The 16,700-nt window shown below is 40.9% G+C and overlaps 1 protein-coding gene across 1 annotated transcript; it reads left to right on the top strand.

Moving 5' to 3' along the window:
• Window positions 1-1,167: 1,167 nt before the first annotated feature.
• On the top strand, window positions 1,168-16,612 carry PRMT9 (protein arginine methyltransferase 9). The gene is made up of 14 exons (XM_054295842.1): window positions 1,168-1,236; window positions 1,478-1,580; window positions 2,127-2,339; window positions 2,781-2,929; window positions 3,780-4,016; window positions 4,522-4,689; window positions 5,773-5,875; window positions 6,912-7,018; window positions 8,941-9,133; window positions 12,773-12,956; window positions 14,083-14,794; window positions 15,469-15,622; window positions 16,004-16,126; window positions 16,303-16,612. The coding sequence occupies exons 3-14, from the start codon at window positions 2,154-2,156 to the stop codon at window positions 16,516-16,518; spliced, it is 2,532 nt and encodes an 843-aa protein (XP_054151817.1). The 5' UTR covers window positions 1,168-1,236; window positions 1,478-1,580; window positions 2,127-2,153; the 3' UTR covers window positions 16,519-16,612.
• The last annotated feature ends 88 nt before the right edge of the window (window positions 16,613-16,700 follow it).

Genomic DNA, 16,700 nt, shown 5'->3' with positions numbered 1-16,700 from the left:
GTCTAGATGGAAAGCATAATTAAGCCAAAGTCCAAAAAGGTTGTTCCCTATCTGTAACTAATTTAAAGTTCACAGCTTTTTTTTTTTTCCAATCAAAACTGAATGAAGGCTTGTTAGTACCAATCAATAAATTGATTAAATATATATCCTCCTTTGGAGCTCAGTCCTCATATGAAGTATTTGATACTTTTTGATACTGATACTTACACATCCTCATGGACTTCATTCAGCCCAAGTGCTTTACCAGTTATGTTTTTTCTAGCACAGCTCACAGTTTAGCTGCTACAGCGTTCCATTGAGACTCATGCTCCCAAATCCATACGTGCTCTTTTCATCTTGTTCAAAATGCTGGCCTGGCATTTTACACAACGCTCATTTGTTTCTAAAAGGGTACGCACACACAATATGCACAGCTGTAAAAGCGTGGAAGAGCTGCATTCATGCTTTGAAACGGGAAAGTAGAGATGGGCAGCTTCCAAACGCTTCATAATTAGTAAACAATGCCGCGGCCTGTTCCTGTCGCAGAAGTAGGACATGACCGAATGAACTCTGCCTTTTTAGAGCCGCACTCCGGGGCTCCGAAGGGGGCTGTCCCCGATTGGGGCTGCTCCCGGAGCAGACAGCTCCACAGGGAAGGTAAGCTGTGGCACAGGCATGGGAGGGAGCAGGATACGGAACTTGGGATGTGGAGCAAAGCTCTGGATTTTGCTCCTTTGCGGCTGCCGAGCAAAGCTCTCAATCAAAGGTCCAAGAAAAGCTTGTTTATGACTTAAAGCCGGTGCTGTTCTCCTCTGAGGTTCTCGGGAACTTACCAAGAGGGGAATTAAAACTTAGAGTCAGGAGCACCGTGACTACAAAGCAGTGAAGGGAGGCAGCGCTACACATTGCTGGGCAGCATTTAAGGTGGTGGTTCTTCCATGCTGGCCAAGCAGCCCTGAACAGCCCAGAGCGCCAAGGGACAGCACCGGGCATGGCTGCGGATCCCTTCCACAGCTCTGCGCTGGCACGAGCTGCACTGCCAGCTTCCAGAGGCTCGGATGCGGGCCGAGAAAGGCCGCGGGTAATGGAAACACCTTTACCGCAGCACCCACTGCCGCCCGGCGCCTGCGCGATGGTTCCGGCCCGGCAGCGCTATGGCCGCGGCCTGGGAGCCGAGCTCCGCGCACGGCCCCTGACGGATGGCCTGGAGGCCGTGATGGATGGTTCTGGAGCCCGTGACGGATGATCCTGGAGCAGGTGACGGCTGGCTCCGGAGCAGGTGATGTCCGGGAGCAGGGGAAGCCCCCACGTCCCCCTGCACCTGCTCCTCGTGGGGGCCCCTCGGCCGCGCTGCCCCGGCCCCGGTGCCAGCGGCGAGATCTCCCCGGCTCTGCGTGTCCCGGGGCGCTTTGGTCTGCGGATTGTTATTTATTTCACTGTATTTTTAAGAAAACAGAAAAGAAAAAGTCTAGTCATGACGGTGTTGTGTTTCTTGCAGTCCCTCTCCACGAAACCTTCGTGTTCTTCAGCTTTGGGACCCGTTTCTTCATACTATAGCCGTGCTCACCTGCGTACCTTTAAGAGTTACAGCGGTAACACAGGCAAGTATAAAAATGTGCATATTGGTTCTGGTCGCTGTTTTTAATGTTTTCTTAATGGAAAACATCGCTGTGGTGCCTTGTGTAAAATAACTGTGAACTCATTAGCTCTGTGAGGCTTTGCTTATGGAGATGCTGTTGTTCAAGGAGAAGAAATTTAACCTGCAGATTTTGTGGTTGACTGTGAAATTACTGAGTGCATAAACTGCCAGTGTGCCACGCTGTCTGGTCAGAGACGGGCTAAAATGTCTGTTATGTATATAAATTTTGCAGTGCCAGAAATGTAATCTGTTTCAAGAACACCTGGTTTAACCTAGATGTGGTACACACCTGACTTTTGAATGGTGAACCCTCAGAGCTGATGGAATTATCAGTAGTGTAAAGATATAAAGGTGAGATGTTTTAAATCTTTAGGACTTAGTGGGAGAAGAGATGTCTTTACTAAATGCCAGTGAAAATGGAAATGTTTTTTGATCGGTCAACTTTGTGTACAAACGTTTTGACCTACAGTATATAGTATGTGTGACCTTTTTCTTTTTTTTTTTTTAGAATAAGTGAGTATTTACATCCTTCAGAATGCCCAACTCCAATGCCAAACTGCATTCTAACCACAGGGCTGGCCGAGAAGCCAGCAGACGGGAATTGGTTTCCAGATCTTTGCAGAGTGCTCAGCATTGCCTAGAGAACCAGGATTTTGGAACTGCATATGCTCACTATCTCCTGGTACTAAATCTAGCTCCTGAGTTAAAAACAACTGTCAAAGTAAGTGCTCTTCGAATTACTTGGAAGTTTATTCTAATTCTCTTGAGGTCTTTGTGACATGTTTTGTGATTTGTTACATGTAACTGAATTCTGCTTTTATTGAAGATGGAATTGGAAAATCAGTAATAATTGGGATGGCCAATGATTTCTTTAATAAGCTCTGTATGAAGGGAGTTCACAGAATCTTCTTTGAGTCTCTGTGTGTCAATGGCATTTAATAAAAACAGGGCCTTGTTAGTATTGGAGCATGCCTTAATATACACACATATTAATGTGTACATGTTAATGTACACATTAGGGCTCTCAGTAAACACTGCTGGGTGCTGATCCTCGTGTGTGGGTGTCCAGGTGTATGCCAGGACACCTCCAGATGTTTTCAGGGCTCAATTCCCTACTTGTGGCAACTCCCAGCACCTCAGTGGTCTGTGCTTTATTTTCTAGGAAACATTTCAGTTTACTCTCTTTAAATGGGCAGAAGAACTGGATTCTCTGGCGCGGATTCAAGATCTGTTTAACTGCTATGAACAAGCACTTGAGCTGTATCCCAATGATGAAGTGATCTGTAACAGTATGGGAGAGCACCTCTTCAGGTTTGCAGTGATGTGTATTCAGTGTTTGTAAGGGTCATGTTGTGAATACAAATGCATTCATATATGTTTGTCTTAAGTAGCTTAAAAAGAGTAGCCAGTGCTAAAATAAATGTTGTTAATCACAGCAACAATGGGAAAAAACCCCACCATGTTTTGTTGTTGCTTAGGTCTTCTAAGGCTGGAATTTTAAGACTGAAATCATAGATGATAATCCAAGTTTTAGTTAGGTTTCCTTTTTGTAATTTCTTTGTTTTAAAGGAACTCCTCTCTGAGCATTGTGTTAAAATGTATACAAATATTTGATGGATTTAGGGCTTTTTTCAGTGCTGTCTGATTTGAGATTATGCTGTAAGTATCATTAAAACTTGATTCAGATTCACAATTTGGTTTCTTTTAATTTCTTTTTTCAAAATTGGCACTTAATGCAAAAGCTAGCAACTCAAAATTTGGTGGTTTTGCAGGATGTTCCAGTTAAATAGAGTACCCACAGTTTTATAGCATTCTCGAGTTTATAACATCGTGTGACTAGATTGCGGAGCTGCTGCTGTCATATTGTTGCAGTGAGTTCTTGTAAATTAAACCTGTTTTACTTTGCCAAAAGATGCAGTAGTGCACGAAGGTTGGTGCACACAATGCTGTTTCTGAGCTGGCTTTGCATTTTAGAGTGTTTTGATGTAAAGCTATAAATCATTCTTTTTCCTAAACTAAAGACGCTGTTTCTAAAGATAATTTTTCAAACTAACACAAAATATTTCTGTTGTCTTTTAGCTGACATAAGACCTCTTTACAGACCCTCAGATGTTCACAGCTGCATGCATGCTTTCCATTTGTTTGTCACTCTTGCTCCTAGGATGGGTTTCAGAGACGAGGCAGCTGGCTATTTCCACAAAGCAGTGAAGCTCAACCCCGACTTTGCCGACGCCAGGGAGAATTTCTACCGCGTTGCGAACTGGCTGGTGGAGCGCTGGCACTTCATCATGCTCAACGATGCCAAGAGGAACCTCACCTACCTCAGGGCCATTGAGAGCGCTGTGCGCTCAGGGAGCAGATCTGTCCTGGATATAGGAACGGGAACAGGCATCTTGAGGTATGCCACAATGCACCTTACACAGGAATTTAATAGAAGAGTATTGGTTGCCTGACAAAATTTGGCTGAGAGTGGAAAAAGTAACTGCTTTGATCCTTCTATGGAGACAGAACTTGAAAAAGCAAGCAGAGCTTACAGAAGCCAGTGAGTCTGGAGTAGTATTTTTTGAACCTTTTTTCATTATTTGTTGCAGATGCTTTTTGTGCCAGTAAGTGCTGCTGAAATTGAATTACTCACACTGGTTTTGAAGTTGTAATGTTATTTGTCCTGTCTTTAAATATTGACTGTAAAGAGTGGATTCAGCATAGCTGAGGGAGTGTCCTTATGCTAACTGTGGTGTTTTTTTTTTTTTTGCTGATAACATATCAAGAGGGTATCAACTTGTGCAATATCATTGTTCACACAGGAGATACCAGTTAATCTAAGGATGGTTTTTAGACTTGAACCGGTAGAAATTGTGAAGCAGATGTGGAGGAAGGGAAAACCCCTGATTCTTGTTTTTCAGTATGTTTGCAAAAAAGGCAGGAGCATCTTTTGTCTATGCCTGTGAATTATCCAAAACCATGTATGAGCTTGCCCGTGATGTGGTGGCAGCAAATAATATGGAAAGAGAGATCAAACTTCTGCATTTGAAGTCACTTGATATAGAAATTCCAAAGCACATACCTGAAAGGTACGTTGTTGCTTTCTCTTCTGGTGGTATTTTAAGTTTGCTCATCATTTCAAGAAAATAGGAAATGTCTTGTGACCTAAACAGGAAGTAACACTTCTGTGATATTGCTCATAATGTGAGAAGTTTCTCTGTATCTTTTATGTGTTTAAGGAGCAGAAATGACAACATGTTCTTCAGATCATCCAAATTTTTATTGGTAGACAAACAATGTCCTAAATTAAGGAGTTTAATTCTTTGATGGTGGGAGCTTTGGGGCATATATAATGATACTGCAGCAATGGGAAAAAAATTACACTACTATGTCATAAAAGTAATTTTAACACTTTTATACTTCTAAGATCTTGTGGCTCACTTCTGCAACCTTTGAATAGGCTTGAGTTACTAACATTTCATAAATTCTGATGGTACTGGCTCATGATCTGAAATGATGAAGCTCCTGGTTTAGGCCAGTCAAGCCTTGCCTAATTGGCTTGCCTAATCAGCTGAGCTGCTGTAATGCATGTATCCCTTTAGTGTATATAATGAATTAGTAGATGTCAGCTATTAATAAATAAATTACTGCTGTTCTGGAAGTGTCTCCTCTTATTATGCCATATGTTTTCTCATTTAATTCCAGAGGACTTAAGATTTTAGAGTTGTTAGTCTGTGTCAGATTTTTTTTGTGCTTTGATTATAGTTTTGGGAGTTTTAATTCCTTTTTATGCACATGCATGAGTACATAGTATTGCACAAAATATATATTCTGTAGTATCATTGGCTGTATGCCCAGGCTGAAACATCTTCCTGTTTTGGCTAGATTCTTCCCACACAACTTATTTATAAATGCTGAGCAAGAGGCTTTACAGTAAATTCTTGCTCAGTATTTGCTGTCTTTTATCTGCATCTTCAATAACTTGTGACTACAATTCAAAACACATAATTTTTTGGAAGAATTAAATTGTCCACATGTACTGAAACTCCTGGTAAAAGTTTTGCTCTGAGCTCATCCTGGTATGGTAGTTTTTTGTTGGTGTTTTTTTTTTTTTAAAGAATGATTGATTGTTGACAGGAGTGTTTATTATACGTGATATTTTTCTTGCCTAGAGTTTCCTTGGTTGTCACAGAAACAGTCGATGCTGGCTTATTTGGAGAAGGAATTGTGGAGAGCTTGATACATGCTTGGGAACATCTGCTCTTACAGCCAAAGGTGGGTGATGTGGGTACCTGTGCATGTGCACACATTCCAGACATATGGGAATGAGAAACATTTGTCTTCTAAATACTTCATTCCTTTTGGTATGCTAAAAATGAGTGATCTGGGCTTGCTCCATGAATTTGATTTTGGTAAGTGGCAGTGAGGCAGAACTTTCATTGTACTTCTGTGAGCTCTGTGTTCTGAGTAAACAAGTGTTTGCAAAGCATGTTTCCCTGATGGAACCTTCCTTCATCATAGGTGGTTCACTCTTAATCACTGTTCATTCATTTATTTTTAAATCTTTTTTGTCCCCCAACTTTGTAAGCAAAAGGGTTTGTGTGGATTTTAAATGTACAGCCAGAATAGGCAGAAAATGCTGAATAATGGTAGAGTTATTTTTCATTGTAACATTTGGGAACACTCAATTATGATTTGGTAAATAAGTTTATTTATTTTTGCTGATTTGAACCTTTTTGGAAGACTGAGCAATTCCACTGGGTTTCAGATTTTACTTTGAATTTTGTGGTTTTGCTAGTGCATTAAGCAAAGTACTATTACAAGGAGTCTTAAATAGCCTAATCTCTGTTAAGCTAATATTCATCCTAAGAGGACTTCTCTTTATTTTGTCCTTGCCTTGATTCCAACTCATTTAAAAAGAAAGTTTTAGCTGGCTGAAACCTTTCGTGTTGTACTGAGTTGAAACTGATGACCTCTAGTGTTAAATACAGGAATGGTGCATAAGGGAAAAGTCCTGCAATGTTTCAGTGTAGTCTAACAGTGTTTCTCAATCTGCATTTTGCTAGAGTTACACACAGGAAGTAGCAGACTGAAGAGTAAAGCTGATGCCTGGTTATATTGAGACACTGTATTTAAAACATTCCTTTAATGGCCAGCAGAATGCCAAAGAGTAGTGACTTCTCCAGTCACTAAGAACTTAGCAAGGTTTTCACTGTCACTTGAATGGCTCTCTAACATGTAATTTAGGCTTCTCAGTAATGGTAGAAATAATACACTGTCTCATTGCATGTTGTTGTTCATGTTTTCACAGCCTAAAAACCAAGACATTAGTGCTGGAGACTATGGCAGAGTTATTCCTGCAAGTGCTACAATATTTGGGATGGCAGTGGAATGCAAAGAGATACGTAGACATCACAGGTGTGTTTAAACTCTAGCACAGCTTGAACCCACATTTTTTATTTGGGAAGAGAGACTGGTTGTTTTTATTGACCATTTCTCATTTACTTTGCTCTTTATTTTTTGAATGGCTGATTATCTGTTAAATGAGAAAGATTTTCTGCTCTCACCATCCCCACCCCTTTTCCAGGCTGGTTTTTTTTTTTTTGCCCCACCTCCCTACCCCTTTGAGGTTCAGATTTTCTGGACCCTTTAATCACACAGTTATGCTGAAATACCTGCCTCTAACACATGCTAAAGAAATTTTATTCCTTCATAGTAAAATTACTTCTCGATTTCTGAATTGGAGATTCTTGGATTAACACTTGGCCTGTATCCTCATTTTACCCTCTTTATAATCTGCTCCATACCTCACTTCTGGATCTAAGCCTGGATCTAACCCCTGTAAAGCCTAAGTGTTGATAACCCCAGCTGTCTTTATCTGTGTGAATGTTCTTTGCCTAATTCTGGACTGGCATACAGTAGAGTTTCTTTGCTGAGTCCAATTCTGACTGTGTATAAATTGCTCTCATATTTATTCCAATCTTTTAGAACATTATCACTGTATGGAGACAGTCTCTGTCTGAGAGGTTTGGACTTGGGGTATTTTATTTAGGATTAGTATGGTTGTAGATTAGAGAAAATATTAACTTCCAGAGGAGCTCCAGTGCACTGGATGAAAAGCAGCCAGGCTGCATCACTGATTTCTCCAATGCAGTGAACCTGGACAGTGACCGGAAAGAGAAAGAAGTTCCTGTGGTAGATGGTCACAAAATAGTTTCTTTTTTAAGTTAATTATTCATCAGTTAGAAGAGGTTTTGCCTTGAAACTGGGCATTGACCATTACAAAATTTAAATACAATGAAAGTTAATTTGCTGTTAACTTTGGATTTTTGAATTGATGCTCTATTTTAATAGATTAAGGTCAGGTGATTAGCAGGACTGAAGTCATTGTCACAAATTAATTATATGCTATAGGAAAAAAACTCACTTTTAAATTTCTTGCCTTTATAGTTTGAGATCCCTTTTTGCTCCAGTAAGAATATTTAAGATTATTTTAACAAGTCCTGTTTTTATGTAAAACACTTGCCTGTTCTCAGATTTAAACTACACAGATCTCTTTGAATTACTCTAATGTTCATGCCTTCACATTTCCTCAAGTGTTTTCACAATCTACAGGAGAGCTTTGGGGTTTGGATATTTTTTTCTGAGCAGGAAGCCTAATGAAATAGCAGTGTAGAAGTATCTCTTTTCTTATGATTTTTATGTAATCTAGCACAGTTTCTGCCTTCAACAATTAATACAACTTTTCTTTGAGCTTTTCCTTGTGCTTTAATTTTTTTTTGAGTGGTTAGAAGTGGACAGAGAGCCCAGAATTGAATGAATACATGATTTTTTTGTTCCTGAAGTACATTTAAAAGTGTGTTTAATTTATCATCAAACACTGATTCATCTTGCTGAGAGAGAATCAGCAATTATTGATAATCAGTCAACTGTTGATAATCTTGCATATCACAGCCATCTCTCTGTGCCTGATCTGATCTTCTGTTTTGTATTCTGTCCCATTCTTTCAACAATTCTAAGTTATGCTTCCTTGTTTGTGCTCTGATTGGTATTGGTGTTTTTTTCCTAGGATATAGTGAAATTCTTAATATGTATTGGCCTTTATTTTTAGTTTCTGGTGACAGCATTCAGTTCTGATTCTTGAAAGTGAGGTGCATTTTCTGCACTTTAGAGCTGCTCTGAACATGACAAAAACACCACAGAACTGTTTTAGTGTTTTTTAACTTCTTTGTTTTAACACTCTGTACATTTAAAAATAATTAGCCTAGGGAGAATTTCCTTTATGTTTTTGGTCAAATTACTTGAAATTTAATTTCTCCTCTGTTTGCCTTTACTCCCAGAGTGGGAATGCAAGAAGTTGCTGGTGTGTGCTTGTCCAGTTCAGTGCAGTTCTTCAGTCCCACATATGCTGCTGCTGGCTCAGAGGAAACTGTGGAGCCCTACACCACCGAGAAGCTCAGTCGTATTCCTGGGGGTTACAGAGCCCTCACAGAGCCCTGCCAAGTCATGACAGTAGATTTCAACAATCTGCAGGTAATGATTTTTTCTTAAACCCTTCTTAAGTAGTCTTTTTATGATAGTGAAAAGTCCCATATGTCATTTGGTTTTGGGTTCAACTTCAGAAGAGTTCACAAGCGCAAAGTTGGCAGGGCTGCTCTGAAATCCTCTGCTGGTTTTGATGCTTGTCTGGTTGTGTGGTGATGTGATTCCTCAGATGGCAGTCTGCGATTTTTTTGAAGGTGGACTTTTTTTGTTTATTGGGCATAGCTGAGGGAACTTCATAAACTACCTCACTGTAAGATCAAACAGCTGCCAGCCTCAGCACAGGGAGGGGAAGGAAGGATGCAAGAGATCCATCCTAAATGATTTATGCAGTTATAGAGCTGACTTAGTTTATCTCTCTAAAGTCAGTCTTCACAAAGCTCTTGAAGACAGGAGAAAGGCTGTATTTTTCTATCTGGCATAAAAATGTAAATGTTAGTGGGTAAGTGTAAAAGAGGAGATGAAGAAATTGTTCTATTCAACCATTTGATTCCACACTTCAGCTCCTTTGTGTCTTAGGGTATTTCTAAAATCTAGTAGCATAATTTTGTGTATTTAGCACAAAATACATTTGGATGTGTATGCCAAATAGGCCTGAACTGGAAAGCAGGAAGCTCAGCCCCTGCAGCTGAGCTTGCTAAAAAGAAGATGCAGCTGATCTCTGGTGTGCTTCTTGCTCATTGACCTGTGGTGAGGAGCTGGTATTGAGTCAGAGCCTAAAATAGATTCTGTTATATAAATGAAATTATTCTTGGCTGCTGCTTGGCCAGGAGTTGCAGTTTCTGAATCAATAGCTTTTCCTAGTTGGCTTGTCTGACATCCTGAGATGAAAAATGAAATACGACAAGGCTCTTCAGTATACTATGGGGAGCAATCTCCGTGACCTAATGTTGCTTCTGCTTCCAGCGTCAATAAGTAACTATTGCTCTCATCTGAGAGATGTCTGCTCTTAAGCATCTGCCTGCTGGCAAACATGTAAAGATAATTTTGAAGAGTAAAGAACAGTGTTATTCTTTAAATCATGTTTCAGAAGTGCTCCTTTGAAGTTTTGGTTAGACTAATGGAGTGCTCCTGTCATGAAATGTTAAGATATTGTAAGTAAAAAGGAAGAAATGCCTCTGTTATGAATCACTGATGCAGTTGGGAATCCTTGGTTACTGTTTGTTGTTACTTTGTCACTGGGCAATGTGGCAGTTCCAAACACTGGTAGGTTACTTTCAGCATGGATTTTTGTTTTGGGGCTTTTTTAATGTGTTGTGTCATGGCCACACCTGGATGTTCAATCAATGCAGCTAAAAATGAGAAAAAAAATTGTCTTTGTTTCTGTTGTAATAAGAAAAAATTCTAATTCTCCTAAACTTAAAAACAGTACAGAATTACCAACTAAGAACAGAAATTCATGTAAGAAATCACTTAGCACTAGTAAGGTAATTTGGTAAGACCTATTTTCTAAACTCCTGTTTCAAAGAACTAGAGGGATGTTGCATTTGTTCTGCTTGTGCTAACTGTCCAGACCTAAACTGGCAGAACTGAGGAGAAGGCTTAAAATTCAGTAAAACAATGTTTTTCAAACTGAGCTGTAGGAGACATCAAAACCATCAGTACAGATCAGAGAAATAATAAGTCAGAATTCACAAATAATAATAATTTCAAAAAAGCAGCTGCTTAATGGTGATTACTTTATGACTGTTGTTATTAGCAGCAGCTCAGTCCCTCCCAGGCAGGGGAATGAGGTGTGGCTGTAATTACACTTGTACCCAGCCAGGTGCTGCCTGTGTGCTGGCAGCAGATCAGTGCCACTGGCAGGGGAACTGTTTACCTCTGCAGCCAGTAATTAAAGCTCAGTCTCACTTTCAGGCCCTGAAGGGACTCTGCTTTTGCCAACAGTTACAGATTTGGGCTCTTCCTAATCCTTCATGAGAAGTTGGTGGTGTGGAATATGTGAGAAATTGTGGATCAAGACATAGGAAATTCAATCACTGCATTTTTGCTGTAGATTTTCCTTCTGTTTGTAGGTCTTTCTCATTCAGAGGACATGTGTGGCATTGAATCATTTTGGGGTTTTACTGCCTATTCCTGTGCTATTGCTTTATTTCCATTGCTCTCTCTTAACAAGACTACTTGATGAATTGCTATACTGATGTGCTACAGCTGTTTAAATGTGTAATTGGCATAAATAATAGGAGAAGGTTTACAAAGTGGCAAATGTGAGAAATAAGTATGGGTTAAGCAGCATGGCAGAGAGCAGGGAAAGCTGAAATAAGCCCTCAAATGGGTTTTTAAGTGATGGCAATGTAACACTGCAGTTACTAGAACCCACTGGATGAGAACCTTGGGCCTGCTGCTGTTGAGGAGTAACCAGGAAGAATACTTCTAATATCAAATACACTTCTGTACCTCTCCAACTCGCCAGAAAGCAAGAACCAGATGCATGCTTGTGCTCCTGCTGTCTTATTTCAAGGGGCTTGATGCCAGCAAAGCTTCAGTTGGCTGCTCTTTCCTTCACTAGCTGAGGATGACTGGCAGCAAAGCACTTCTGTTTGAAGAGCAGTGACATCTTACTGTGAACTTTGTTATCATTCAGTAATCTTAATTTGCCCATTGCTCAGCCATCTCAGTTGTGAGAAGAGGGATAGACAAGCTCTTGGAGAACACAGAACAAAGAGGGAAGAATAAGAAACCCAGCACGTGACAGCTAGTCCTGTCCTCAGAGCAGGACATGAACTTTTCTTTTGCCTTGTGTATTTTAAGATAGAAATGTACAGAGAACAAGTGTTGACATAAGCAGATCAGGAAGTTGATAAATGTTTTGGAAGGGCTGTTACTAAGCAGAAGGCTGTTACTGAGAGAACCTTTGGTCCCTTGTGCTTGACCTCCTGTTAATTGGTTTATGCTGGAACTAAAACATTAGGGCTGGTCCTTTTGTGCTTGTGAATGTTGATAGCAGAAGGTAATTCCTGAGAAAAATAAATTGTACATGGAAAAATACTTAATTCCTGTTACATATTTAAAACTTTGTAAAGTATTGGAGAATTTATAAATGATCCCTTCAGGATAGACATTAAGGTCTTCTCAGTAGTGAGATTGTGCATGCCTGAGCTTTTACACAAGGCCTACAAAGCCCAGATAGCAGATATAAACACCCTCAAAGATGTTTGATTTCCTGTTTTTATAATGACTCTGTGTTTGAGCAAATTCATAGTACGCAAATTTCTAGAACTGATTGAACACAGGTTTTAAGTCAAACATGTGCCTGAGCACTGGCTGAATTCAGCCAAAAGCCTGGCACTGTTTTTATTCATTCTTGTAAGGCAAGCTCTGCCAGTCTGAAGTCTTTCTTGCAGTTTTCACTGGGTTTAAATGTGTGTGTTCTTAGATGTTTGCATGTTTGCTTCTCATGGATGCAGGCTGTCCATGTGGGAAATGGCTCTTGCATGTGGGAAGACAGTTTCTAAGCTAATGAGTACTAATGATGATAATTTGGTACTGTAGAAGCTTGGTAACTTCAGGTTTCTGTTGGGTGCCCTCATGGATTGGTGCAGAAATTTTGGATTATTTAGCTTAATAAAACCAATTTTTATTTATGGAAATAAACTCCCCCACCTTTTTTTCTCTTTCTGCTTTGGTCAGGAGCTGAAAAGCCTGGCAGCTAGAAAGCCCTGGAAGCTCAGCCTGCCAGTCACTGAAGGAGGAATACTGGATGCTGTTGTGGTGTGGTTTGTACTGCAGCTTGATGAGGAGCATTCTCTATCTACAAGTCCCAGTGAGGAAACTTGCTGGGAACAGGCTGTGTATCCTGTGCAGGGCCTGCTTGGTATGTCCTGTGGGTTTGCTTCTTGTGGTACATCAACTTGGTTTCATTTTGTTTTGTTTTGGTTTTTTTTCATTTTGATAAGTTAGCTTCTCTCAGAGATTAGAAGGTCTAAATAGGATTGGAAGTTCAACAGCAAGTAGCTGAGAGGTGGTTTCTGATCATGACTGTCTGTAGTCAGTCCCTTCATCAGGGCTTGTTTGTGGGACTTTGCTGTTAAGCAGATGAGATCTGGGAGAAAGCTTTTCTTTACGTGGGTTTTTTTCTGTACTGAATTTAATGCATTGTGGAGCATCTTCAAAAAGTGAGGCTACTGACTGGCTCACTTGCAAATTAGGAGAGGAAGGGGGGGCAAGGTGAGGTAGGAATTGCTGGCTGCTACTGCCACAAAACCAAAACTAAACATTCCTACCTACCCCTTGAATCCCTTGTGGGATTCAACTTGAATACTCTCCACGTACAGGCATTGGCAGTATAATTTTTAACAGTGTCTACTCTATCCACCCATTTTTCCCTGTTTCCTAGAATCACAGAATATCTCAAGCTGGAAGGAACCCATAAGGATCATAGAGTCCAGCTTCCTGCTTCTTGCAGGACTACGTAAAATGAAATCACCTGTCTAAGAGCATTATCCAGGTGCTCCTTGCACTCTGGCAGGCTTGGTGCAGTGACTACTGCCCTGGGGAACCCATTCCAGTGACTGATAATCCTGTGGGTGAAGCACCTTTTCTGAATGTCCCATCTCAGCTTCCCTGATGCAGCCTCATTCCATTGCCTCGTGTGCTGTCTCTGAGAGGGATCAGCACCTTCCCCTCCACTGCCACCCTTGAGGGGGCTCTAGACTGTGATGAGATCTTCCCTCAGCCTGCTCATCTTTAGGCTGAACAAAACAAGTGCCCTCAGCTGCTCTTCATAAGCCTTGCCCCTGAGGCCTTTCTCTGTCTTGGCCACCCTGCTCTGCACACAGTCTGATGGTTTGATCTCCTCATGCTGTGGCACAGATATGAACAAATGAGGTATTGGGGTGGCTGGGTTGGTTTGTTTGTTTGTTTGCTTCAAGCACCATAAAGCACTTCAGTGATGTGTCTGTAAAGTAACCGACACGACTTTTTAATGCTCTTTTGCCAAGATTATTCTGTGAAGACTGGAGATACTGTGATGATGGAAGTTTGCTGCCAAGACTGCTACTTGAAGATCCAGAAGATTTCTTCTTTGCCTTCAGAGTGTGGGATGGATTTCAGTGACAGAGATGACACACTGAGTTTGGGCAATGAGGCTGAATTATGTAATGCTCTGGCTGGACTTCAGACAAGCACCAAACAGGATGGCAGCACTCCAGTGTGTGTGCTGGAATCCACAGAAATAGCCCTGCTGAATGACACAGCTTACCATGAATGCTTTAAAGCTGCCATGAGCAGAGTGCTGCTGTCATTAAATCCAAGCAAGGACTTGCACTCCATGGACGTTGATGGACATGGCAGTGGGATAAACCTCCAAGAGAATCAAAGCACGAGCTCTCTAGGTGTGGATCCTGATGCTTTGTACATTTTAGATGTATCTGAAGGCTTCTCCATCCTGCCAATTATAGCTGGCAAGCTTGGGCCAGTTAGAGCCTACAGTTCTGTTGAGAAAGATCAGCATCAGGCAGCACTTCATGTCATTGCAGAGGCAAACCACTTCCCTAAGGAAACACTAGAGTTTTGGCTCAGCCACTTAGAAGAAGAAAGTGTGGTGCTACAGAGACCCAAATCAGACAAATTGTGGAGTATTATTATCTTGGATGTTATAGAGACATCAGGTTTAATCCAGCAGGAAGTGATGGAAAAGGCTGCAATATCCAGGTACAGTATAAAAGGACAAAAATATTCCTAGGAATCTGTAATTACCTGAAAAATTTTAAGAATATTCCTTGTAACTATGTAATTACTGTTATGCTTCTTCTGTAGAAAAAGGGTTTTTCCTTGGATTGAACCTCCCAGTGTTCCTGGCATGACCATTGTATACATTTTTTTTTTTAAGCATCAAGATTTCACCATCTCAGATTCCTTTATTTTTTTTTAATAGAATAAAAGAATATGGATGATCATATTCCTTGGTCTGTCAGAAGTTTGCAGGATAACAAAGAATAACCAAGTGCAAGTTAGAAAAGCCCAGATTCGGGTACATGTCAGACGGTTGTCAGAACAAACTGGTCCTGCTAAAAGACAAACCTGTGGTGTGAGAACAGCCAGGGAGGCAGCAGCAAAGCTGCTCTTCCTTACAGCAGGAGGAGTGGGAAGGAAGGCAGAGGAGAAGTAAAATAATGGAAATGGGTAACTAAGTGTGAAATGGATTTATCCCCTTTGTGGGCCTAGGGAAACCTTGCTGTTAACCTTTGTGTTTAGTGATGGCACGTTATGCCTAGGAGCACTTGACTTCAAAGCAAGAATTAGTGTGCCTTTCTTAAATGTATTTACTGTTCTTTTATTAGTGTTGATTGATCAGCTTTACAGGTGAAATCCCTCATATTTTACAGGTGTTTACTTCACAGTGGAGGGAAGATTTTCCCACAGTATGTGTTGGTATATGGGATGCTTGTAGAATCAGAGTCTCTGTTGCTGGAGAGTGCTGTTCAAGGAACAGAACCAACCCTGGGGTTTAATATAGCTCCTTTCATCAACCAGTTCAAGGTAGGAAGCTGGTGGGTGGCTTCCAGGCATGGTTTCAAAGCTGTAGCTGTTTAGATTTGGTGTGAACTAGAAAAAACCACTGTTGAAATTCTCAAGAGAGGTTTTGTGACCACACAGGGACCTTGAGATAAGCTAAAATGGGTGATGTTTGCTTTAGATGTTTTGTCCTCGTTACTGTACAGAAGAATGACTGTGCAGTTACTGTTCCCAGGCAACTGTATTCCAGTGTTTCAAAAGGGATTAGAGGGCTGTATTTTGCCTTTTGTCTATCTCTGATAGCCATTCCAGTAATTCCTGGCAACTTTAGTGTTATGATTAAGTTTACTACCTTTTCCCTTTGTAATGGCTGTTGCTGCCTGAAGTTCTGGTCTATTCTTTCAGGTACCTGTTCGTGTGTATTTGGATCTCTCCACATTACCCTGTGTACCCTTGAGCAAGCCAGCAGAGCTTTTAAGGCTGGATCTCATGAGCCCTCTGCAGAATAGCCCCAGCAGAGAAGTGAAGGTGAGTTCTGGGGCCCAAAGTGCATTTACGTGCTCTTCTGCAGCACTGCTTAATTGCTCCTGTGGGCTAAACAGGATTTGTCTGCAGCTGTCTCTGAAAAGGATTGAAATGGTTTGAACTACTTCCTTTTCAAAGAACAAAGTAGTATAACTGATCATTATTTTAAATACTTTTAGGTACAAATTTGTAAGTCTGGCCGGGTCACTGCCATTCCCTTCTGGTATCACATCCATCTAGATGAAGAGCACAGCTTGGACACATCTGATGAGTCCTCACACTGGAAACAAGCTGCAGTTGTTCTGGATGAGCCCATCCCAGTTCAGGCTGGAGATGAACTTGTGCTTGATGTCCAACACCATAAAAGCAATATCAGCATTACAGTGAAAAGGTGAAGAATGTCCCGTGTGATTTGTGCTTAATAACCTATGCATAAACTGAATGTTCAGAACAACACTGCTGTTACTTTGTAATAAAGTCTAAATTTTATTTACTGATCAAAAAGGCTGATTTGGTGCTGTAATAAGAGATACCTAGGTTCCACTGGTGGACTAGAATTTGCACTGTAAGGGTATCC

This window comes from Melozone crissalis, unplaced genomic scaffold (genome assembly GCF_028551555.1).
Source record: "Melozone crissalis strain CALT ecotype California unplaced genomic scaffold, PUWL_Pcris_2 ptg000006l_1, whole genome shotgun sequence".
NCBI lineage: Eukaryota > Metazoa > Chordata > Aves > Passeriformes > Passerellidae > Melozone > Melozone crissalis.
The sequence above is the reverse complement of the archived record's forward strand: the minus strand, read 5'-3'. Positions and strand labels throughout refer to the sequence as shown.

Bases quoted from the DNA above. Each gene is read 5' to 3' on its own strand.
- PRMT9 (XM_054295842.1), top strand. From the start codon at position 2,154: ATGCCCAACTCCAATGCCAAACTGCATTCTAACCACAGGGCTGGCCGA. The intron at 12,957-14,082 runs GTATGTCCTGTG...TCTTTTGCCAAG, and splicing joins TCCTGTGCAGGGCCTGCTTG to ATTATTCTGTGAAGACTGGA. The intron at 15,623-16,003 runs GTAGGAAGCTGG...CTATTCTTTCAG, and splicing joins CTTTCATCAACCAGTTCAAG to GTACCTGTTCGTGTGTATTT.